This window comes from Panthera pardus, unplaced genomic scaffold, assembly GCF_024362965.1.
Source record: "Panthera pardus isolate Hobbes unplaced genomic scaffold, ASM2436296v1 HiC_scaffold_27, whole genome shotgun sequence".
NCBI lineage: Eukaryota > Metazoa > Chordata > Mammalia > Carnivora > Felidae > Panthera > Panthera pardus.
In genome coordinates, this window is record NW_026526843.1 from 111,706,383 (window position 1) to 111,733,367 (window position 26,985).

The following is a 26,985-nucleotide window of genomic DNA, read 5'->3' on the forward strand; positions in this document are numbered from 1 at the left end:
TCACGAGACGGAAATGCTCATGGGCCCACACAATTGTTTAGACAGGAAAGGCATCTAGAGGAGGATAATAATTGGGAAATTCATTTTTAAATAACAGCTAATAGTTACAATGCAGACTATGTGCCAGACACTGATCATTATGCTTCTCATACAAGTTAATCTTCACAGCAACAAAAATCTTAAGTTCCATTCACTCTCTAAGTCTGTTGAAAAAAAACATGCAAGGATAAAGAAGACATGGTATATAAATGATGGAATATTATTCGGCAATCGAAAAGAATGAAATCTTGCCATTTGCAACAACGTTGATGGAATTAGTGTGTTATGCTAAGCAAAACTAGTCAGAGAAAGATAAATATCCTATGACTTCACTCATATGTGGAATTTAAGTTACAAAACAGATGCACATAAGGAAAAGGAAGCAAAAATAATATAAAAACAGGGAGGGGGACAAAACAGAAGAGACTCTAAAATACAGAGAACTGAGGGTTGCTGGAAGGGTTCTGGATGGGGAGATGGGCTAAATGGGCAAGAGGCATTAGGGAGGGTACTTGTTGGGATGAGCAGTGGGTGTTATGCATAGGGGATGAATCACTGGGTTCTACTCCTGAAATTATTACTGCACTATGTGCTAACTAACTTGGATGTAAATTAAAATAAATAAATAAGTAAGTAAATAAATAGGAATGGGAATTGGTGAAACACCCCAAGGGAAGATGCTCTTTAAAATAAATTCATTTAGGGGCGCCTGGGTGGCTCAGTCGGTTGAGCGTCCGACTTCAGCTCAGGTCACGATCTCACAGTCCGTGAGTTCGAGCCCCGCGTCGGGCTCCGGGCTGACAGCTCGGAGCCTGGAGCCTGGAGTCTGCTTCGGATTCTGTGTCTCCCTCTCTCTCTGCCCCTCCCCCATTCATGCTCTCTCTCTGTCTCAAAAATAAATAAACGTTAAAAAAAATTTTTTTTTAAATAAAATAAATTCATTTAAAAAATACATAAAAATAAAAAATAAAAAATATTCAAAAGATAAGACTTTCCAAATGCAAAAGTAGAAACTAAGGGATGGGTATGTAATGACAGTATGATACTATATGGCATTAATTGTACTTACCATATGTAGGAGAGTTCTGGAATGGAAAGCTTTGATTTGGTGAAGAAGTTCTTGGCCACAGAACCTGCCAAGAAAGCCACTGTTTAAATAAATCATTAATTACTCATCTAGAGCAGCTTTTATAGTTACATGTAAATGAATCACCACTGTTTCATTCAGCAATTCCTACCATATAACAACAAACATAACACTTATTCATCAAAGCAACTATAAATCATATGACTAAAAACAACATATTAACAGCTTTTAAAAGAACATATAAATTAGGGGCGCCCTGGTCGCTCAGTTTGTTAAGTGTCCGGCTCTCGATTTCAGCTCAGGTCAGAATCTCACAGTTCATGAGATGGAGCCCTGTGTCGGTCTCTGCACTGACAGCGCAAAGCCTGCTTGGGATACTTCCTCTCTCTCTTTCTCTCCTCTCCTCTCCTCTTCTCTCTCTCCCCGCTCCACCCTCCCTCTCAAAATAAATAAACTTAAAAAAAATAAAACAGAGCAAAAAGAAGAAAATTAACACCATTAATCTCATCACACAAAGATAAAACAGACATTTTGGTAAAGACTTTGGTGAGATTTAAGATCTCTTGGTGGCTCTTTGAGAAACTTCCAGGAACCTCTTGCTACTTTCTTTATTCATCACAAATTTACCAGTATCAGTTGAAATCGGGTAATTCCATTTTACATGTTATACTGCTCCAGGTCCCAACTGCACTTAATGTTAGACGCATCCTTATTGAGACAGAAATTTTTATGGTTTCAGCTCTCAGACCAGTTTCAAAATTCAAAGGCCTCAATTCTAACACAAAGAACAGTTAAATCAAAGCCTCAAGCTCTAAGCCAATAAAGTCAAAAGTCCTTGGCAATCTCAAGGCTTCTAATTGGCCTTAAAACAATGGATTATAGGGGCGCCTGGGTGGCGCAATCGGTTAAGCGTCCGACTTCAGCCAGGTCACGATCTCACGGTCCGTGAGTTCGAGCCCCGCATCAGGCTCTGGGCTGATGGCTCAGAGCCTGGAGCCTGTTTCAGATTCTGTGTCTCCCTCTCTCTCTGCCCCTCCCCCGTTCATGCTCTGTCTCTCTCTGTCCCAAAAATAAATAAACGTTGAAAAAAAAATTTTTTTAAAACAATGGATTATAATGTACCCTAAAGCAGACTTATTTTCCTTTGATAGATTATTATGGATCAAAGGCAAAGTGCCCTACTAACCAATGAGCTTTCTCCCCAAAAGCATCCTGGAAATAATGCTGACATAGGATTGTTGGCCATCGACGTAGCCACCTTGTGTCAAACATTTGCAAGAAATGTCTTGAAAGCCTATTTACCAGCTATTTTATAGATATAAAGACATTCTCCCCTCAACTCATTCTTCTTTTTCCCCCTTAAAATCCTTTCTTCAAATCACACTAGGTCCAAACCCAAACAAGAGACTTGGCCTGGCCTTCAGACAGTACAGAGGGTGTTCTGCCATGGTGTCCCGAAGAGATTAGGTAGGGCCCACCGGGAAGCTGACAGCTAACAAGTTCAGTTGTGCCCTGGCTGCCGCCTGCCAGAGGAGGAAACTGATGAGAGCCCACGTGCTCCCTTCTTTTGGTGCTAAGAGAAGTTCCATCAGTGAACCAGAACCCTCACCCCAGCCCCACTCCCAGCCAACTTAGAAACCCCAAGCCAGCTTCCTTTCCTTGCCCTTTCCAGCCATTTTCAGACCTGCTGTGAAGCCTGATATGGCGCAAAAGAGAGAGAGGTGAGGCTTTAAAAAGCTGTCAGCAACCAAACATCAAAATGTGGATTCAGACTTTTTACTGCAAGGAGTCTCTAAGCCCAGTTAAAACACACACACACACACACACACACACACACACACACACACACACACACACAGCTATATATAGCATTGATATATCAGTGATAAAATGTTAACATACTGAATAGATACACACCTTTAAAAAATAAAGACCAATAACACAATGTAAAAACAGGTAGAGCTATGACAGTTCACAGAAATAGAATCTAATTGGCTCTTTTTTTTTTTTTTTAAGTAAACTCTACCCCAAGATGGGGCTTGAACTCACGGCCCCAAGATCAAGTCACACACTCTACCAACTAAGCCAGCCAGGCATCCCAATTGACTCTTAACCATATTTTTAAAAATTCAATATTCTTCATAAGAGTTCTATAAATTTGAACCAAACACAGGATTTCTTGTCTATCAAATGGAGGGAAAATACAAAAGTAGGTAAACATGTTGTGATAACAAGACTGGGAAAACGAGCATCTTGTACGATGTTGGTGCAATGACAACATGGCACAAGCCTAATGAAGGAGTGTTTTCCAATGTCTAGTAAAATCACACTATCCAAAGATACACTGACAAAAATAACAAAAATGAAGAAAGACATGTGCAGAGGGCTATTCACAATGGAAATATGTATCATAGCAAAAGACTACAAATAATCCCAAAAGAGGACCAGTTAAATAAATGATTGCATATCACACAATCTAATAGTACACGACTATAAAAGGGGATGGGAAATATCTCTACATGCAACTATGGAATAATCAGCAGGACATAGAGTTAAGTGGAACAAGCAAGGTGGAGAGAAGTACAAATACTATGCTATCATTTAACAAAAGATGAGAGATAAGAATATACACATACACGTACATATATGAATTTGCTTTTACTCTTAAAAACAGATAAACCATTAAAAAGGGAGCAAGAAAGGAAGAGAGGGGATAGGAACAGAAGCTAGACTTTGTTCATCATTTTTGTAGATTCAAATTCAGAACTGTGTAAAAATTTTATATAAGTATAAAACTAAATTTCAAAAAGCACAATCCCTAAAAACTGAAATCAAAACAATTAAAACTGGGGGCGTCTGGGTGGCTCAGTTGGTTAAGCATCCAACTTCAGCTCAGGTCATGATCTCGTGGCTCCTGAGTTGAAGCCCCGTGGCGGGCTCTGTGCTGACAGCTCAGAGCCTGGAGCCTGTTTCAGATTCTGTGTCTCCCTCTCTCTCTGCCCCTCCCCTGCTTGCACTCTCTCTCTCTCTCTCTCTCTCAAAAATAAACATTAAAAAGCATTTTTTTAACAATTAAAACTGGAAAGAACAAAGTTGGAGAACTCCCACTTCCTAATTTCCAAACCTACTACAATACTCAAGACAGTGTGGTATTGGCTTTAGACTAGACAGTGGAAATCAGTGGAAAAAAAATTAACATCCAGAAACAAACCCTCACATTCATGGTAAACTAAATTTTGACTAGGATGCTAAAATAATTAAATCATGGAAAGAATCTCCCCCCCCCCCAAAAAAAATGGTGCCGGGACAACTGGATATCAACATGCAAAAGAATCTGAATTGAATTGAAATTTGAATACCTACCTCATATCATACACAAAAACACAAAAACTAACTCAAAATGGATCAAAGACCTAAAGATAAGAGATAAAACTCTAATGTAACAGAGATATATAAACTCTCTAATATGAGATAAAATTCTAACAATACACCTTCTTAGAAGAAATATAAATTTTCATGACCTTGGATTAGGCAACGATCTCTTAGTTATGGCACCAAAAGCACAATCAACAACAACAAAAAATAGATAAGCTGGATATCAACAGAATTAAAAACGTATGTGCTTCAAAAGACACCACTAGGAAAATAAAAAGCCAAGCCATTGATTGGGAAAAAATATTTCCAAATCAAGTCTGATAAGGAAAATGTATCGAGAATACAGGCATACCCCATTTTATTATGCTTCATTTTACTGCACTTGGCAAATACTGCATTTTTTACAAATTGAAGGTTTGTGGCATCCTTGTGTTGAGCAAGCCTATTGGTACCATTTTTCCAAAAGCCTTTGCTCGCTTCGGGTCTCTATCACATTTTGGTAATTCTTGCAATATTTCAAATTTTTGCATTATTATATTTGTTACGGTGATCCGTGATCAGTGATTACAACTCACAGAAAGCTCACAAGATGGTTAGCATATTACAGCAATAAATTATTTTTAATTAAAATATGTATATTGGGTTTTTTTTAGATAACATGCTATTGCACACTTAACAGACTACAGTATACCGTAAATATAACTTTTATATGCACTGGGAAACCAAAAAATTTATTTGACTTGCTTTATTGCAATATCCACCTTACAGCAGTGGTCTGGAACCAAACCCTCAATATTTCCGAGGTATACCTATACGGAGGAACTCCTACCATTCAGTATTTATTTAAAATGGCAAAGGATGTGAATAGACATTTCCCCCAAACAAGATCTACAAAGGGCCAATAAGAACATGAAAAGATGTTCAATGTCACTATTCATCTGGGAAATACTAATCATAACCACAAAGAGATACTACTTCACATCCACTAGTGAGACAGGAGGGAGGAAGACAAGTTGACCAAAGCAAAGCCATTGTGGTTTTAGGCTGACCCTTAACCTAAAAGTCAGCAGGTAATAAAGAGAGTCACAAGATCTGACTCCTGGGAGACCATAAGACCCTACTCCCTCTGGCAGTAAAAGCCACAAAGGCCAGACATTCCTAAAATTGCTCCCTGTGGGTAATTTCACAACCGTAAGACAATGGAAAAACTAACCACTCAGTGTAAATGATAAACCCAAAGCTAAAGAGTAAGCCCCTTCTTATATAGTCAACTAATTTAAAAACACATAAAACACTTTCTTAGATGCAAAGGCAGGGGGGGTCCTCTTCCTCACCTGAGAGAAGAGACAGCTATTTTGTCTGTGAAGTAGCTCCTTTCTTACTTCTATACTTAATAAATTTGTGTCTCTTTCTCTAAACAGCCCGCTCCTGAATTCACTCTTTCTCGCCCAAAGCCAAGAGACCCTCATGGCAAGGGGCCTGAGGCCCTCCCTCTTGGAGTCTCAGCCCATCTGGCATGACTAGGATGGCTGTAATCAAAAGACAAACAATAAGTGTCGGTGAGGATGTGGAGTAACCGGAACCCTCACATGCTGCTGGTGGCAACGCAAAACGATGCAGGCACCGTGCAACACAGTCTGACTGGTCTTCCGATGATTAAACACAGTTACCATATGGTCCAGCAATTCCACCCCAGGCTATACATTTAAGAGAAATCAAAACATACATCCACACACCAAAAAAGTGCACACAAATGTTCACAGCAGCATTATTCTTAATCGCCAAGAAGTGGAAACAACCTAAATCAAATGCCCGTCAACTGATGAATAAATAAAATGTAGTATATCTACACAGTGGAAATTATTCAGCCATAAACAGCAGTGAAGTTCAATGAAGTTCTAGCACACAGTACAACCTGGATAAACCTTAAAAATATTATGCTAAGTGAAAGAAGTCACACACAAAAGACCACACATTATATGATTTCATTTATAGGAAAAGCCCAAAATAGGCAAAACTATAGAGAGAAAAAGTAGTTTAGTCATTATGGAGGGCTGGGAGGGAGAGAAGGAGTGGGGAATAATTGCTAATAAGCAGGTGGTTTGTTGGGAGGTAATGAAAGTGTTCTAAATTTAGATTGTGAATATATTCTGTAAACACTAAAACCACCGAACTGTACACTTTACAGGAGTGAATTTTATGGTATGCTAATCTCAATAAAGTTGATTTTTAAAAGAGGCATCACCTAGCTGCAATATATGAACCCCTCCGACCTTGAACAAATTCAACCATTTTTAAGGCACTGGTGAGACAACCAGGGAAACAGAGACTTGGGGACATTAAGGAAACATGTTTTGCATTTTTTTTAATGTGTGCCCATGAATTGCAGTTATGTTTTTAAAAGAGGTCTTTCTTATCATTCAAGATACATCCTGAAACATTTTCAAATGAAAGGATCTGGTAATGGCTTCAAACTCATCTGCGCTGACAGAGTATATATAGACAAAACAAAATCACTGGTGCTATGTAAGAGGTACATAGGGATTCATTATACTAGCCACCCTAGCTGTATCCGTACTTGAAATTCTGCAAAATAAAAAGGTTAAAAGAAAATAAAAACACTCCTAAGAGCTACCATCTGTATTTGTCTAATTATTCGCATACATTGTGAAGAAAGTCACTTAAGCAGCGGGTAAGGTCAGCAAATGGTCAATGTGGGTTTCTGCTTATTTTTTTTTTAAGTCATGTTGTCAACATTAATTTGCTCTATCTACAATATTGTGCTTTCAATAAAACTTGTACCAACCAATCAGAAATGATGTCTGAATTTGTACAAGTATATTTCAATTACACACCTTATTTCTCGAGAGAAAATTAGTCCACATTCAGTATGTCAGGTTACAATTAGGGAGGGCATACTGTTATTCTTCAAAATTGAACTATAAAAAAAAGTTTTATGAATTTTTCTTCCAGGCTCTACTATTTCACTGTTTGTTTAGTCTTCAGCCCAGTAAAACATAGGCACACAGGAATTAAACCAATTTGTCTCAATTTGAATTTTACAGGAGAAATCAATGGGAATACATATTTTGAAGACAACCCAGAAGAACAGGCATGTGGACATAAAACTGCTGGCCAATTTTCCTCCTGTATTTTAATTTTTCTCAGAAAATCCCGAGGAAAAAGACTTGAGCCAAAGGAAACAAGCATGAATTTGGACTTCTAAAGCGTACATGACATAAAGAGACTTGTGACGCTAACTCTTTAGAAGGCCATGCTACATCTTGGCTCTAATATGAAGAAGCAATTAAAGGTGTCACCTTGGTGCCACAGTCTATCATTTCAAGAAGTGCCCCAGCTAATAAGGCACAGGTCTAGACCAGGTTCCCCCAAATTCCATTTAACCTCTTCGAAACAGAAATGTAACTTTCTAAATGTCATTGCCAAGTATTTTTCTGCATGGCTTATAGTTGATAAGAAATTCAATCTTAGAGGAAAACAAACTGGAATCACAAAAGGCTGTCACATTCGTTTTGTGTGGACTCTTTCTCAAGATGTGTACTGTTAGGTGTGTGAGACAATGATCTGGGACCCAGGTCTTCACCCATCAGACTCCATTACCTGAAATGAAGGAGCTCGGGTCAGGCTGAAGGGATCGGAACTGATTGACATAGTACTCGCGCTGTTCTTCTGTTATCCTCCAGGGTTCATCTGGGTAATTACTGTTGTTATCCTGCGGTTCTCTCTCCACGGAAAAGGACTTTATAAAAAATAAATATGCAAATGTTCAGAGAATTTGTCTTTAGCGAGATGAAGTAGAAATATTAAACGTCAGTAAAAGTTACGCATTATACTTATTTTTTCCTCAAGAAAATAAACACCTTGTAACTAGGACATAATGAGAACATAAACTTCTGAGGGGCAGACAGCATGCTTTATACATTTCTTTGTACACCTCAAAGTTGTTAACAGGACTGAGCATGAAATACTGAGTACTTGGTGAGGGACAAAAGTTTTTCCAATGTGATGAAGAGAGAGTAAAAAGGATGATCATTCTTTTCTTTTTAATTTTTTTTAATGTTTTATTTATTTTTTGACAGCGAGACACAGAGTGTGAGTGGGGGAGGGGCAGAGAGAGAGGGAGACACAGGATCTGAAGCAGGCTCCAGGCTCTGAGCTGTCAGCACAGAGCCCGATGTGGGGCTCGAACCCACGAGCTGTGAGATCATGACCTGAGCCGAATGAAGTCTGACGCTTCACCGACGAGCCACCCAGGTGCCCCAAAAGGATGATCATTCTTACCTTCAAATATTCACCACATTTTTACCCTTTCAGATTAGCTGAGTAGACAGCAAAATAATCTAGATTCCTTTTAAGCCATTTTTAAAAATCTACAAAAGCTATAACCACGTCATCTTTTTTCTGAGGCATTCCCGCTGTATAAATCTGGGAATCCAAAGGTCCAATTCCAATGCCACCTCCGCAGGTCCTACTCGAGTGGCAAGTGAGGATCACAGAACCTCTCGTTCTACATTTGTGAACTGGGAATAATGCTCCGAAACGGAACTAGGTAGAGAACAACCGCTCCTGACCACAGCAAACAGGATGACACAACCAGGGGTGCATCCGACCTGCCACTAGGGGGCACGCAAGGCAAATTTGAGGATTTAAGGATACCGACAACCGGAAAAGTAGTTCAGGAGAACACAAGACTGTAAGAGGCAATGAGGAAAGAAGCACAAGTGGTTCCATCCTTCCCACCCACCCTAAGGCTAAGGAGCTACTTGCCAAGGGCCACCTCCATGGAACCAAGAGGTGAACACGAGCAACGTGAGCCTTAAGGACAAAAGCAGACTAGGAAAGAAGAGATATTACTGCTAATAAAGCCGCCTGCTTCTGAACACACTATCAAGAAATTAATCATTAGGAGAGCATTCTACTCACTATCCCTAGAAAAGACATCCAACCATCTCTGCACCCTTCCTCCCACCCCAACACACACACCCCCACCCCAGCAAGTAATTCTTCCCAGGGACACCCAGCTCTCCTCTCCTCTGGGGCCTCTCAGAGAGGAAATGAGATTATAAAATGTTGAGCTGTGATATAACCTTGAGATGTCATCTTTAAAGTTTTCATTTAACAGGTGTATTTCCACTAAATGTAAATCAAACCATTTTTAAATGCCCCCCGAAGCCACTGATCATTAGTTAATACCTTAAATTCATAGAATGCTTTCGAATTTACCAAGGACTATACACACCTATCTCATCTGAGCATCTCAAAACCTTTGAAAGGTAGACATAGCAGGTATTATTATCCTTTTGCCAGATGAAGGAATGAAGACTCAAAGAACTCAAGGGATGAACGCATATCCTTCATTATTTTCCATCAGCATCAATGCATTACTGCAGTCAGCAAGTAACTGCCCTCCACTTTATCTATTGTTCAAAATCAGCCTACTCCATATCAGGACTTTTCTAAATTGGGCTGCTTCCAAATTGTTTTCAGAAACCCCTAACATCCCGGTAATAATATAAATAAAGCAAGAAAGGCCACAATTCAGTCTAAGCACCCAGTGGACCACACAATTTTCCAAAACACTCCCACCAAATTCAAGTGCTCCACACTAGCACTTTCTGAACATGCCCATATGACCAGGTTCCAGGGGCAAAACCCAAGGTAGAGGGCGTCGGCATGCAACAGATTGGGTTCCTGGCCAAATTATAATGTGTAGAGCTCCCGGGAACGCTGCCCTTCTGGGTAGCACTGAAAGAAACAGCTGGAGTAAAGCTATCTATCTGAAAAGCTGGGCACGGACCGGACACAAGAACAGATGTTTACGAGTGAACAATTAAGCGGACAGAGATGGTTCACGAACCCGGCAGGACACGGTTGGAGAGCTCTACCCACTGCCACCCTGCAAAGGAAGGCACAGAAATCTCTGTGCTGGGTGTTGGCCGCTGCATTCCTTGATTCTGACACAGAAGCTACTATTTCCCTACGATACACTCCTTTCCGCCTGGAACTGAAGCTGCCGTATCCAGTTGTTGTTATGTGAGCCCACGTTTGTTCTTTCTCCAATCCCAGGACCACCTGCTCACTCTATTTCCTCTCCCACATTATCTCACTCCTGACTGGCATCAGTAGCCTCTTAGCAGGTGTCAAGTCTATTCTGCCAGCAGGAAGCAGGAACAGACAGGAGAAGTGATGATTCCTCTGCTCAAAAGCATACAGAGACGACTTGTTGCCTAATTTAAAAAATGTACCTCCTCCACGCAGCCTTCAGGGTCCTTACAATTCCTCCTCCTCCTTGCTCACTCTCAGCAGGCATCTGCTCACTCTTCGTAGGTCAGATGTGTACCTTCTTCCCAGCCCATCCTTTCTCTGATCTCAGCCTATTATCCCCAGCCTCTGAGCCTATTACTCAAGTCCCAGTGCCCCCAAGGGCCCGCCAATGTACCTGCCAGGCCCACAGCTACTGCAGACGGCACTGCCCATCCCCCAGCTCTGACACAAAGGCGGGCCTGGTGGTTATGTGTGCACCATGACACCCAGCTCACACCTGCTCTTGCCCAACTGAGTCCAAGGAAGCAGGGGTGGGCACACAGTTTCTGGCCTCTGGGATGCTGTTGCATAGAAAGCTCTACTCCAGCAAGGAAAACTTCAGCCGTATGCTCATTACTGGGGGTGTGGATAAGAAATATGAAGATCAACAAGCACAGAAAGCAGACCCTGAGCAGATACAGAGAGGCCATGAGGCACAGTGACAGCCAGAACCAGCAGAAGCAGAACCCGTGAGGTAGAGAAGTACGAAAAAGAAAAGGAGGTGAGGATGGCGGTTGGCAGCCAAAAGATAAGCGGATAGTGAAGAAAACTCAAGGAGACTAGGGCAAGTCCTGTTAATGGCAAAACAAGCACAAATAACCAAGAACTCCCACTCCTCAGGACCAGTGGGCCACTCCCTGTCTCTCATTTCTTAGATTCGTGAGAACTCCAACCCTCCTCCAGTTCAAGAAGACTTAAGCGGGCAAGGAGAGTTCCTGCTCCCTCAAACCAAGAAGGCCTCACAACAAAGAGAGAGGGCATATGAACACTGTATAACCCGTGCAGAACACAGTGTGGCCCTCCTCCCGGCTTGCACTAAATGTGTTCACCTACCCCCATTCTCTTTCCCCTTGCTTCCCACTGCATGGTTTTAACTGATTTAATAAACCAAGTAATTAGCCATCTTTAAAAATATGAATTCTTGTAAGTGCCACACAGTGTGAACACTTCAAGTGCTCTTGAATATCATCACTCGGGTTTCAACCTGGAGGACCACAACCGTATCATGTACTCCTTTATTCTATGTACAGTCATTAGCAGGTACATCACAGATACCAAAGAGCAGTGTGAGATCCACTGACTGATGCACTCTAGTAAGTTCAGGTCTATGTCTTATATTAAAAGAGGTGCAGAAATACTACTCTGTGCTGTGCTTAATGAAAGAAAACCTAGGAGTCTATTTCATACTTAAAGTTTCAGATCTATCAAAAGAAGTCCATGTCTATCTTCCTGTAGTTCGTCCATGGTCTCTGATCTCTACGGGGAGTTCTCACGTTCCATATCCATTAAGTGAGTGCTTCAGGGACAGGTGAAGGTATACGGAAGGGGTAGATGACATTCCACATATTCTTAGGCTGAAACAGTCTAAAAGAAAGCTGATCTACAAGAAGCAAAATGATTTGAACTTTGCTGCAGGAGGTGATCTACTCATTCATTCATTCAACAGATACCTGCTGATCATTAAGTATATTTCAGACACTAGAGATTCTGGCTACCCTGTTGGGCCAACAGATTCTTTTTTTTTCAAGGAAGGCTAGAGTTTAACCAGGGAGAAAGACAAACAGGCAATCTCAAAAACAGTGAAGGGTAGTCTAGAACTTTTCTACTCAAAGTACAGTCTCCAGACCACCCACATCAACATCACCTGAGGACTTACTAGAAACAGAGAACCTTGGGCTCTACCCTACATCTGGTGAATCATAAAGTTCCAGAGTGGGACCCAGGAATCTGTGGTGTAACAAGCCCTCTAGATGATATGAAGCACACTCAAGTTTGAGAAGCCAGGCCATAGAACAAGCAGGGCAAGACAAACAAAAGGAATAGCATTTGTCAAAACTCCAAAAAGTGAGAGAAGATGGCCATCTTCTGAAATTAGCTCAGTGGGCTACATGTAGAGAGAAAAGATTGCTGGTACAAAGCAGATGTTAGTGGAGTTGCCTCAAGGTGCTCCAGACAGCAAGCAAGGCCCAGATCATGAAGGCCCAGGTTGAGAGGTACAGACTGTATCTAGAAGGCAATAGGAAGCCACAGATAAGTATTAAACAGGGCAATGAAATAATCAGATGTCAGTTACAGAAAGATCACTTCAGTGAGGAGAATGGAAGGGGAAACACTAAAGGCAGAAAGACAAGTTAAGGCCACATGAGCAACCCTGGCCAGAGGTCAAGATGAGCCAGAGTTAGGGAGAGGATGAGAGGAGTCAGGGAGGAAAAAGCCATACGGCCATGACCAGAGGAAGGCCCACTCCAGCAGTGAGATGGCAGCTAAGGACCCCTCTGTCAGCGGCTCGAGGGCCATCTTGCTGCAGGACCCAGATATCTGCACGCAACATCTCCAAACGAACCCACAAGTCAAGTGAAACAATGGGCACAACTTGACAAAGGTCTGAGAAGTCAGCCACCTAAGAGAGAATGTCGAACTGCAAAGGCTGGAGGCACGGAGAAATGGGGGTGGATAAGCTACGGAGCCTCGGGCTCCCAAGCAGAAGCCAGAACCAGGCAAAGCTCCACTCATGCACGCACCCTAGGAGGCCTCTCCCAGTTCAACTCCAGCGGTTCTGTTGGCTGGGTGGAGATATTTGCGAGTTGGTGCCAATTTTGAGCTCTGCCAGTGTTTTTAAGAAAAAATAAAAGGAGAGAGAAACCTTCCACATCTGTCTGCTTAAGCCACATACATATGGTCCATTATGCAGTTTCTCTAGACACAGGAGAATTAGATTTGCTTGTATTTAAAACATTCAAACCCTTAGTTTCGTTTCAAGTGAAATGCAAATATTTGGCACTACAAGTTATTATCTCCGGGGAAAACAGGCTGTTTATAATGAAAGAGACTTCAAAAGACTCATTAAAAAGTAATACTATTAATAAAATCCCAAAAGGTGACATTTACCCCTGAAGTATCTTAAAAATCAAGCACAGTTGAATAACATGAATTGCAAGGAGGCATTACAGGGAGAATTTACAAAGGGCGTGTATATTGTTTCAACCACATAACATTTCTGTTTAGAATATAATCTCACCCTGGAGGCATCCTGTAAGTGCTGCCCAAGAGTCCAGCCATTTTTCACCTGAGGATGCAATGATCTCATGCCAGTGTCCTTCTGGTACCTCGGTAAACAAACCATCTGGAGTAGCAAAAGCTCATACAAAGCCCACAGTGAATATGTGAGAACACCTCACCCATAGTGCAACCACTGATCAAAACACGATTTCATGAGCAAAGATGTGAGAAGACTCAATCACTCAATCACCCCTAATGAGAAACAATGGCTAACAGGCTGGTGAGACCAGACGATAGCCCGAGTGAATACTGATCTGCCTAAGGAAAGATCACGGCCACTGATCAGCCACGGGGCTGAGGCAAAAGAAGAGTCAGAGAGGCAAATGACAGCCACGCTGATAGGTGGGATCATTTACACCACACGAGGCCTGGTACAGAAGTATCAGTGAGTGGCTGTGGTTGCCCACCCCACAATGACATGTTCTACCACACCCCCTGCAGTGAACTGCAGCCACGTGACTGACTTCTAGCCAATGCAATGTGAGCACCAGTGACCTGCGCCATTTCCACATACGGTTAGCACCCTGTGGCACTCTATGCTAGTCCACAAGGGCCGCTGCATGGGGGATGGCACAGCGAAAGGACAGAAGGAGCACTGCTGCCTGAATCACCATGGGGAAGAAAGCTGCCTACCAATCTGTTAGAGGAGTGAGAAATACACCGACGCACTGAAATCATTAAAATGGGGGGCATATTTGCATAGCAGCTGTTAGTTGAACTATCCTTCAAGCAAGGCCCAGAGAAAAGGCAGGCCTGCCCCGTCTCAGTGGCACAGCCATTCCTGCACCGACGATGGAAGGATGAGGCTTTGTTTTGTAATCTGACCACCTAAAGACAGGAGACAATTCTGAGCCCACACAACTTTATAACTTGTCCCCGTAGATGACCTATAGGGACAGCAAGAGTGTGGAGGCAGCCATCTTTCTATGTCTGGTTAATAGGAATTTATCTTTTGTGGGTTTGAAGGAGGCTCCCAGGGAAGATGTACAGAGTAAAAAGAAGAGAGAGGTAGGGTAAAGCTGTGGGAAAACTATTAAATGAGGAACAAAGTAAAGGAGATGGAACTCAACAATTTTGTTTCGAACATTCAACCAGTTCCCCTGTATGAGTACCCTACAATCCTATTTATATTCTGTCTCCCACCCCGCTCTCACTATAATAAAAGGTCGATGAGGGTGGGAAAATTGGTCTATTCTGATCACTGCTATATCGCCAGCACCTAGAAAAGTACCTATGCTCAATAAATGTCTATTCAATGAGTGAACAAGTAACTGGACAAATGGTCAATTCCAATCCAGAGACAGAAAGGTTAACCTGAGCTCTCTCTCCTATGATGATGAGAGCCGAACTTTATATGCATTTACCAAATAATGTCACCTAACAGTGTAAAGGCTGGGCCCTCTCCCTGACCTATGAAATGAGAAGGAAAAAAATTCTCTTTTTTTCTTTTTCTTTTGAGATAGTTATAGATTCACAGGAAGTTGCAATAAATAACTTCTGGTTCTGCCTATAGAGACGTTAGTTAAAATTAAATCCTAACAGAGCAATTTAACCTTATCAGTTTCTTCATGGAAATAAATCCATAAAGATGCAAAACTCGCTCAGGGATCTAATTTCAACAGCTTAGGAGGTTGATTGCTAAAGTGTAGGAATCTGAATCTAATGAGCAACACAGAGTTGCTGCTTATTAAGATAAACTAAATTTTAAAAGTAATCACCATAGACATAGTGCTTTGCTAATTAGGTGCCAGGCATTATAAGCATCCAATACATGTGACCTGTTTTCATCTTCACAAAACCCTGTGAAGTGGATTCTGTTATTTCCATATTGCAGAACAGGAAACTGAGGATTAGGGAAGGGAAGTGACTTACCAAGATCACACATATATATTAAAATGGTAAAGCCAGAACATGAGCAAAGTTGTCTGTACTCTTTCTTAATCAGCAAGCCCTATGGCTCTCCCTGTCTTATCCATCTATCCTGTAACAACATACCATTTCCTTTTAAGAAACACCCTTATGGGGGGCGCTGGGTGGCTCGGTCGGTTGAGCATCCAACCTCAGTTCAGGTCAAGATCTCACAGTTCATGAGTTCAAGCCCCACATCGGGCTCCCTGCTGTCAGTGTGGAGCCTGCTTCAGATCCTATCTCCCTCTCTCTCTGCCCCTCCCCCACTAGTACTCACTCACTCTCTCTCAAAAATAATAAACATTTTAAAAATCAACCTCACTACTCTGAAAACTATAAAACACTGACAAAAGAAATTCAAGATGATGCAAAGAAATGGAAAAATATTCCATGCTCATGGGAAGAACAAATACTGCTAAAATGTCTATACTACCCAAAGCAACCTACAGATTTAATGCAATCCCTATCGAAATGCCAACAGCATTTTCTGCAGAGCTACAAAAAAACAATCCTAAAATTTGTATGGAGCCACAAAGACCCTGACTAGTCAAAGCAATCTCGAAAAAGAAAACTGGAGGTATCATAATTCCAGACTTCAAGTTATATTACAAAGCAGGAATAAGTAAAACAGTATGGTAATAACATAAACATAGACAAATGATCAATGGAATAGAATAGAAAATCCAGAAATAAACCCGTAATTAGATGGTCAATTAGTCTTTTACAAAGGAGGAATGAATATACAATGGGAAAAAGACAGTCTCCTCAACAAATGGTGTTGAAAAAACTGGACAGCTACATGCAAAAGAATGAACTCAACCATTTTCTTTCACCATACACAAAAACAAACTCAAAATGGATTCAAGACTTAAAACGTGAGACCTGAAACCACAAAAATCCTAGAACAGAACACAGGCAGTAACTTCTCTGACAGCAGCCACAGTAGTATTTTTCTAGACAGGTCTCCTGAGGCAAGGGAAATAAAAGCAAAAGTAAACTACCATGACTACATCAAAATAAAGTTTCTGCACAGCAAAGGAAACCATCAACAAAACCAAAAGGCAACCTACAGAATGGGAGAAAATATTTGCAAATGATATATCCAATGAGGGGTTAATGTTCAAAATATATAAAGAACTTCTACAACTCAAAACCCAAAGAACAAATAACTCAATTAAAAAATGGGCAGAAGACATGAATAGAAAAGACATTTCTCCAAAGAAGACATCCAGATGGCCAACAGACACATGATAAGATGCTCAACATCACTCATCATCTGGGAAATACAAATCAAAACCACAATGAGATATCACCTCACACCTGTCAGAATGACTAAAATCAAGAAGACAAAAAACAAGAGTTGGAGAGGATGTGGAGAAAAAAAGAACCCTCCTGCACTGTTGGTGAGAATGCAAACTAGCACAGTCACTGTGGAAAACAGTATGGAGGTTCCTCAAAAAAATTAAAAATAGAACTACCCTACAACCAAGAAATCACACTACTGGGTATTTACCCCCCAAAATACAAAAACACTAATTCAAAATGATACATGCATCCCTATGTTTATCGCAGTGTTACTGATAATAGCCAAATTATCAAAGCAGCCTGAGTGTCCATCCATACGTGAATGGGAAAAGATGTGGTGTGTGTGTGTGTGTGTGTGTGTGTGTGTGTGTGTGTGTACATACGTGTGTATGCAAACAGTGGAATATTGCTCAGCCATAAAAAGGAATGAGGGGCACCTGTGCGGCTCAGTCAGTTAAGCGTCCAACTTCAGCTCAGGTCATGATCTCATGGTTCGTGGGTTCAAGCCCTGCATTGGGCTCTGTGCTGACAGCTGAGAGCCTGGAGCCTGCTTCAGATTCTCTGTCTTCCTCTCTCTCTGCCCCTCTCCTGCTTGCACTCTCTCAAAAATGAATAAACGTAAAAAAAGTTTTTTTAAAGGAATGAAATCTTGCCATCTACAACAACATGGATAGAGCTAAAGAGTATAATGCAAAACAAATTAAGTCAGTCAGAGAAAAACAAATACCATGTAATCTCACTCATATGTGGAATTTCTAGATTTTTTTTTAACGTTTATTTATTTTAAGAGAGTGCAAGCGGGGGAGGGACAGAGAGAATCCCAAGCAGGCTCCACACAGTGTAGAGCCCGATGCAGGTCTTGAACCCATGAACTGTGAGATCATGACCTGAGCTAAAACCAAGAGTTGTACACTTGACCAACAGAGCCACCCAGGCATGCTCACATGTGGAATTTAAGAAACAAAACAAACAAGCAAAGGAAAACAAAAATAAAGACAAACCAGGAAACAGAGTCTTAACTATAGAGAACTAACTGATGGTTACCAGAGAGAAGGTGGGTATAGGTGTGGGTGAAATAGGTGATGGGAATTAAAGAGTATACTCACCATGAGGAAAAAAATAAAATAAAGGAACACGCTCACTGCAATGCCAAAAATCAATGCAGCAATTCTGCAGACTGAGGATCTGAGCATGGGATATGAATATCCTATACTTACATGTCCCTCCCATTATCTAGTTTAGTTGTAGATTTTGGCCCATAAGCTATTAATTATACAGAGAGAGCACCGTCTTATTTCTGACATGCCTATAAGCATCTGGCATGTTTTCACATCAGGAAAGAATCCTGTAGATAGCCATACAATACAGGTATTCAATCATTTATTTCACTGTGATTTTAGTATGTGGCACTAACACTATTTTTGATTAACCTAAGAAATGCTTATGAATAATCACGGTCTCCAATTCTTCCATCAGGAGCCAAGATCTGCTGTTCCAGAAGGCCATTTTTCCTTGGGATTTTGCTCTCTGGAGAAGGCCAGGAGAAAGTGAAAAATCAGCAGTAAGAGGACACTTTGACAAGGCTGCGGACTTCAGTACCAGTGCATTAACGTGCCCAGCCCAATCCTTGTTAGGTCCAGTTAGGCCCAATCCAGTTAGGTCAAGGACACCTACCTCCTCCACTATGTCCTCCCTTAATACTCAAGGCAGTCTGAAGTCAGATGGGAAACAGATGTCCCAAGATCTAGGGCTCAATTCAAGGACTGCTTTAGACAATGAGGCTACAGATTGGAGGTGCAAAAAGAGTGCAGATTCTGGAGGAAGAAAGACTTGGGCTCAAATCTGGGATGGTCACTTACTCACCATGAGACGTGGGCCACTTAATTTCTGAACCTTCAGCTCCCCACCTAAAAGACAGTGGCATGGCTCACAGGGCTCCGCCTACCCACCAGCCTCATCTCCCTCCCACTCCAGGCTCTGGCCACACTGGCCTTCTTTCTTCCGGGTCTTGGACTGTGTCTCCTCGGTGGGCTGTATACACGGTGGACTGGCTCACTCAATGCCCACACCATCTCCTCTTAGCAAAGCTATGCACTGCAGACACTGGCTAGGTAAAAGTACATTATCCAAATACCTTTGCTGTTAGAATTACAGATGGGACTTAGGTTCCGCTAAACATGCCCATGGAAGGCTAATTCAAAACAAGTCACGTGGTCAAACAGGCAGGGAACAAAGCATTCACTTGGCGGGCCTGGGTCAGACTCAGCGTGGAGCTGCAGCTAAAAGCTATGGCAGCAACTGCCCAGGTCTGCAGCTTCCTGACGGTGAGAAAGGCAAAGCTCCCTCAGCCGTCCAGCCATCCAGTCCTGCTGTGTAGTTTGAGGAATTGTTCCTGCATGCTCAGAACAGAGTCGGAATCTTCAGCCCTTCCAAAGATCTGGTAGGCTTTCCACTCCCTTATTAGAAACCCCTATTTGCCTAAGCTAGCCAGAGTAGACTCTGCTGTCCATAAGGAAGAAACGCACGACCTTAGCCTAGAGGCTTCCCACTCAGCCAGGAGCCCCTCTCCACACCTCCCGGCACCATCCTCCCTTAGCCTGGTTACCTCCTTGTCACCCTTCACAGCTCAGCTCAAGCAGCACTTCTTTGGGGAAGCCTTCCCTCACTTCCTAGCCCTAGGTGGGATGTCTCCGTCACATGCCAGGAAGTCCTCCCTTGCCTCTAGGCAACGCCCATTATACGTGCAGTGGCGGGACCATTTGATTCACATCCATCTGCCCTGCTTGACTGCAAGTCCCCTGAGAGCAGGGACCATGTTTGTAGTCTGCGGGGTACCCCTGGCATGGTGCCTGACCCACATAAGCCACTTAGTATTACTGAGTGGACGAGTACAGGACATAATCTTGCAAGTAGTCTACCTTGCAAGACTGTTGGGAGAACTGGAATGACACACACAAGGGAAGGGGCCAGCACGGCTTCAGGACCAAATAAACACTCGGTTTGGTAGAGACACTCATTGAGATAGGCAACTAGGGGGACGACACCAGCTGCTCACCTGAGATTGGGGGAATAGCAAAGGGCCCGGGGCGGAAATGGTGCCACTGTAAATGAGCCTTCCGTATTTACACCCTAGTATATACTAACTGAGACGAAGGGGTCCTGGAGAATATGCCAGAAACAAACACCCCTCTCCTTTCCAGCTTTAAAAGCTACTATCTGGGACCACGAGTTCAATTGGTTGTTTACATCTAAGAGGGTAAATCAGAGGTGCTCCTGTCTACCAAATCATTGTGGGCCCTAGCTACTACCAGGAAAGTTCTGGATACCATGATGCCCATATCTGCGGGGAAAAGCAATGCTGACCCCACAAATAAAATGTGCTCATTTACTTTCATCTAGTCTAGCTGACCTGTTGAGCACTATATGGAAGCTAAAATACCAGGTCTATCATTTTTACCCTCTGTCCACCCTGTCTCCAAGCATGGCTTCTGCAAGGCCTTAAGGCAGCACCCCAATGAATCCTACTATTTACTGAATTTTCCTTTTCCCATAAACATCCTTCAGTTTCAATGTCACGTGCCCTGTTCTCATACCCTGGAATCACCTCTTTCAATGATCCAGTATCTCTTTACTATTCTCATCTTGTAACACAAAACATTTTTCATGTAGAAGTGCCTCCCAGCAAAGAAACCGAGCAACTACTATCACTTTAATTGTTAAGAAGCATAGGTAGATGGCGAGCACCTAAAGAATATAATAAGAGACAGCTAAAAAAAATTTAGGCTAAAAAAAGTAAATTTCAGTATCAATTGAAATTAAAGGTTTAAAAAATAAGGCCTAGAAAATCTGAAAAAGAATTAGAAGTGGGTGAAGGAAATAAGAAGGAAGGAGGCTTGATGAGATGAAAAACAGGACCTCTTTGCGATAATAGTGACTAATCGGGTGTCTAGGGGGTCCTAGGGAGACTCAGTGAAGTAGAACACATCAAACTTTTTCACCCCTTGGGACATGGCAAATCTCCAGCTAGGGTTTGAAATCAAATGTGGAATGTGTCTGATAAAACAAGATGTCAAGAATAAGGCACTTACATTCCTGTAAAATTTATCAAACCAGTTCTTCCTGTTATACAGAAAGGCGAACACACATACACTCTTTCCCACCCTCTTCTTCCTCCTCCTCCCTCTCTTCCCTCAAGCCCTCCTATTTCAGCCAGAGGAAGAGAATTTAGCCAATTTAGCAATGGCAAGAGGTCAACACACACACAATATATTACCATTCAACATCCCGAACAACAGAAGATTTTCCTAGCCTAATGTTTACCCATAAACTAAGTAATTCTACTTTCTGCCCTAAAGATTATAAACAAGAAACTCCTGTTGCTGGAGGGCCTAAGGTGCTCCAGAACCAAGAGAAGCTGGGGTCCCCAACCTCCTACAAGGGCCTTCGGTGCCCAGACCTCCCCTCAACCACACAAGAAGCAATTTTCCACATACACTGCAGCCTCTCACTCGCCCAAAGGAAGACACCAGCCTCTGGTTTCAGACTGGTAGGAATGACAAACCAGTAAAGAACACACCGATAACTCAAAAAAGGGGCATACGATATGAAGCAATTCACTGAAAAGGAAACACAAATGACTCATAAACGTAAGATACTCCACTTCACTAATAAAGAGAAATGTTAATTACAAGTACAGTGAGATCTCATTTTTTACCCATTTTTCACCAGACTGGCAAAGATGCATCAGATTTTTAGCACATTGTGTTAGCATGGGTATGGGAAAATAAACATTTTTGTATATTGGTGGTAAATGTGTGAATTGGTAGTCTCCAATTTGAAAATCTCTATAAAAAATAAAAATGTGTAGACATTTCACTCAATTATTCCATTTCTAAGAACTGGCCCTATGTATTGCAAACATGTATTGCAAGTCTGACTGCAAGCTCCAGATGTTGATCAGAAGGAGCTGATCGTGGCTCAGTCAGTTAAGTGTCCACCTTTGGCTCCGGTCATGATCTCATGGTTTGTGAGTTTAAGCACCACATCGTGCTCTGTGCTGACAGCTTGGAGCCTGGAGCCTGCTTCAGATTCTGTGTCTCCCTCTCTCTCTGCTCCTACCCCATTCATGCTCTGACTCTCTCTCTCTCAAGAATAAAATTTTTTTTTAATTTAAAAAAAAATAAGCTGATCCATAAATGATTTATGGAAGACACACACTATACAATACTATGCATTTAAAAAAACCAAAAAGGAGTACTTTATGTACTGCTATAGAATGCTACTAAAGCTCATCACTAAGTAAAACATGCAAGTGCATAACAGATGTATACTGTATGCTACCATACATGCAAGAAGGTGCAACTCCATGTTTTGTACCTGTTATATATAATTACATAAGAACACCTATATTCACTTGCATATGCATAAAATCATCCTAGAACAATACAAAAGAAATTTGTCATATTCGCTGCCTCTGGGATAGGGAACTGGATGGCCAGTGGAGGGGACGGGAGGGACACTTTTCACTCTACACCCTTTTGTATCTTTTTAATTTTTGACATTTTTTTTTTAACTTTTAATTGCCCTGAAGAACAAGGGTATTTGAAAGCTCACAACCCACGATCCAAAACAAAACCAAAACCAAAACCAAAACCAAAACCAGTGTGGCGTTTGCCGTATAACCTGAAACAGGCAAGTAGCACCGTAGCGTGCTTTCGCCGCAGCCCAGGGAAGAGGGCATCGTCGGTGGCTGCTCAGCTCCAGCCACTTGGGAGAACAGCCGCGTGGCTCTCTTCAGTGGCTCGTCAGCCCACTGGTTTGACTGCAAGATGTGGAGAAGAAAAAACGGCAAGAACTAAACGTGGAGTGGCATTATGCTGAAGTACACACAGGGGCACTTTGCAGGGGACAGAGTCACAGCTATCAGATAAGGGGAGAGGGGGAAGATTCCAAATTAAGGAAGGAAAAAAAATGGCCCAGGCTCCACTAAAACAAAGCAAAACAACGTAAAAACCAACCCCCCACCAGGCCAAATGACCCTGAAAGAGCCCCCCACGGCCCGACCTGTCACGTAGGCCACTTCCCTGGGACAAGCACTAGGTAAGAAAACCAGAGTGGCTGAGACAGTACTGCGTGAGGCCCACTTGCTGACCTGCTTCTTGCTTCTCACACTCAGAGCACCGACGTGCTCGTGACTTGCCTCTACGCCACCTCATTCAATCCCATCCCAATCTTGCAGCCACAGCCTCTACTCCTCATCACCCCCACCCCCAGCGTCCTAGTCCCAACCATCCATAAAATACCCTTGACACCACAGAAAGTCCTCCCACTGCAGGGACAGTCTCCCAGAAAGTCTAGCTCTGCCTGTTCTCATCCAAACTCCTACAGTGAACAACTCACTCGCAGTGGCTACCAATTGTCTTCTGACTTCTGCCAACACTGCTCCAACAGAGCCTCGGGGTGTTCATTTCTTTCAGCATCCTTTACACACTTCTTTTCCACTTACAACCATTCCGAATAGACGTGAGGAGCAGAGAGAATCTGCTTCTGGACCTAAGTACCTACAATTAAGTCCATAGCAGGATGGGGAGGGCATGGCAAGAAACTGAAATTGAGCGAGAATGAGGGGGGTAAAGGAGACAACTAAGTTCAATAAACGTTTTCAACTCACAGACTTTTAGATTAAAACGATGGCTGCTTAGCAAGGTCTGACAATGTCTGCCTACTCATTAGAAAACTTCCACCACAAATAAAGCCAAAACCTCCAAGTGAAATGGCAGGGTGATAAAGTTCTCTAAATTCTATCACTATTTTGTCTTTGAAGTAATAAAGACATGTGAGCATTGAGAATTTACCCCAGAAGACTGTTACATTCACCCCTTCAAAAAGAGAATAAAATATTACAGCATGCATATTTAGGTGCAAAAAGTGAATATGTTTTGATTTAAAATAAAAGATAAAATTTTTTCTAGTGAGATCTGCCTGGAAGTATATTTGATCTACCAAACCTGTATTCCCAAAGTCAGGTAAAAATATATTGCATATATTTAATATATATGTAAATATATACACATACAAATACACATATACATGAATACCTATATTTATTTATGTGTGCCTAAAATATTCCTGGAATGACACAAAAGAAAAGCTGCCTCTGGAATGTGAAACCAACAAAGACTGAAGGCCCATCCCTCTGGCCGAGCTTCACAGATAAAGGAGATGAGTAATGAGCTATTTTTTAAGAATGAAAAAATGGAAACTTCACATGTACAAGAAATATTAGAAAATTCTCAAACTTAATGTTATCAATGGGAAAAAAAAGTATACATGAATGAAGGCAAAGGAGAAAACAAAGAAGGCAAAAGACAAGACGAAGAGTAAGGTTCCCACACAAAGGACACTGGCTATTAGGGAAACAACAGTAGCTCCCTTGTGGCCAGGGTGTGGAGGGAGAGAAGTGAACTACAGTGACTGAAAAGGTAACAAGTAGGTGTGAACAGCAGGACCCTGAGGGCCATGTTCGGAAGTAGGTGATATGCAGAGAGCAGTGGGCAGGTCTCAACCAAGGGAGTAGGGTGATCATTTATGTATTTTTAAGACTATTTTTATATGCAGTAAGCATAATGGATTTGAAGAGGCAAGAGTGGAAGCAAGGAAAAAGAGTTACAGGCTGACAGAACAGATTCAGTGACAGAGGAGGACGGCCTGAACCAAGGAGGTGCAGGGAAATGGACAGGTAAGAGAGGCATTTAGAAAGTGAAATGGCCAGGACCTGGTAACTAAGTGGGCAGGAGGGCAAGAGATGAGTCAAAGATAGCGACCAACATTCTGGCCTGTGCTGACAGATGGATGGAGACAGGAACGGAAGGGTGAAAGCTGGTTCTGTGGGAAAGACAGTGGGACATCTGAGTGAAGACGTCTGGCAGATGGAGATATGTGGTCATAGGCTTCCATACGGCTAAAGAGGAACAGAGTAAGAAGCGCATCCAGGCATCACCAACATGTGAGGTGCCGGTGGAAGAAGAAGAATGGAAAAAGAAGATTAGTAAGAGGTAGTCACAGAAGCAGGAAGAAAACCAGGAGAAGATGGCATCATGGACACCAAACAATGAGAGCATATCAAGACAGTGGTTAATGTCAAAAGCTGCCAAGGGGTCAATGGAGCAAGAACTTAACCCAAAGCAGTTTCTGGCAACCACGGCAAAAACATACGCAGTGGAGTACAGTGGGAGCAAAAGGGGCAATTCTAAATCCTACACCAGCAAATTACAAATGACTATAGTCTAGCTGCTTAGGAAACTGTGAAAAGTAAACCACAAAATGACCTATAAACACATAATAGATGAATCAGGAAAGAAGACTTAGTATTTCTTTACAAATCACTGTCAACCCTCCACAGATATAGAATAAGCTCAGTCTGAAATTTCAAGGGGAAAAACATCTCACCCTGAACAAAAAAAAAAAAAAAACCCAAATTCATAAAGTACTAAGCAAAAAAACTATTCATTCCAATATTTGGGTGCTGAATTTGGCATAAGCATCTGTAAAATGCCAAGCTCATGAGCTGCAACAGCACTGGCCCAGAGTCCCTAAAAACCTCCCCCAGTACCCATAGGCCGCCTCCCATCCTATCATGAGGAAGGATTCGAATATAAGGCGACAGAGGAAGCTAGAAGAAAGCAAGGTTGCCATCAGCACATTAACATGGCAATGTGAGGGGAATGAGTTATCCCAGTCTCAGCTGGCACCAGGCCCAATCCATATTAATCCCCTACCACCAAAACCCTTCTCTTCAGATCCCCTCATCAACAAGACTAATTCAGGTTGGCAATTTTCTTTCTGGGACGTAGAGTCTAGCCAAACTAAGTTGACAGCCATGAGGAAGAAACCTAGGAACAAAAGCAACAAAAACACATCAGCCATGAAAACCACAAACTGTGCTGTCTGGAGGAAGGCCCCTTGTTCTCATCTTAAACAGAAGGCAATGCTTCAAACAGGAGGGGGTGGGGCAGGGGCGGGGCTTCCACTGATGCCAAACAAACATTAAGAGAGTCAGACTGTCGCAGATTATTACAATGGACTGTTAAATCCATTCCAAGTCATTCATGTTATAGAAAAGAGAAGGAACTTACCCAAAGTCACACAGAGTTTGGCCAGTCCTGCACAAGAACCCATCTGGTTTCTTCCAGACGATACCTTAAGTCCTTCTAATGGCCAACTACTGGCAAATACTGTTGTTCAGCCCTGGCTCTCCTCAAAGCTCCAGAGCCATTATCTCCTACCATCTCTTTGACACCCCCTCTTGACTCTCTCAAAAGCTCAAATCCCAGCATCTAACACTGAGCTCATGATCTTTCCCCAGAACTCTCAAGGCCAGTTTTTCATCCAGGGCTTCTTAGCTTACCAGATGATATTACTATCCATCTGGTTCCTGAGCCAGACTAAGAAATCACGTCCTGTGTTTGAACTCCAACCCTATCACTTCCTAACTGTGACTTTGGGCAGATTACGTAAGGTCTTTAAATCTCAGGTTTTAGCATCGGAAACATGGGATGACATAGCAGACACCCAAGACTCCAGGATGGCGTCATCCATACCAGTGAAGGAGAAGCAGCTCATGGATGTCAACTTAGGAGAGCTGCCAAGCTGGATACTGATGCAGGATTTCACCCCCTGAAGGCACTGCTGGAGCGTTTCAAGAGATTACTACCAGTGTTACAAGTATGTCAATGTGAAGAAAGGGGCCATCGCTGGGATTCCTATGGTGCTGGCAGCTTATGTGCTTTTCAACTACTGTCACTGTTACAAGGAACTCCAACATGAGCAGCTAAGCAAGTACCACTGAAGAGGGCCCAGTGTCGAGGCACATTCTGCATTCCTGACCA

General features: G+C 42.3%; 1 protein-coding gene and 1 pseudogene across 7 annotated transcripts in view; one reads left to right on the plus strand and one right to left on the minus strand.

Moving 5' to 3' along the window:
* The window catches only part of REPS2 (RALBP1 associated Eps domain containing 2), a 214,813-nt gene that overhangs the window by 108,459 nt on the left and 79,369 nt on the right, over nucleotides 1–26,985 (minus strand). For all 7 annotated transcript variants that reach the window (XM_019418004.2, XM_019418001.2, XM_019418002.2 and 4 more), the window contains exons 6-7: nucleotides 8,123–8,261; nucleotides 1,109–1,172 (exon numbers count right to left, since the gene is read on the minus strand). In XM_019418004.2, coding sequence (XP_019273549.1) covers nucleotides 1,109–1,172; nucleotides 8,123–8,261 — 203 coding nt within the window. The remainder of the gene's footprint in view (nucleotides 1–1,108; nucleotides 1,173–8,122; nucleotides 8,262–26,985) is intronic.
* Nucleotides 26,682–26,978, plus strand: LOC128773855 (ATP synthase subunit f, mitochondrial-like; annotated as a pseudogene).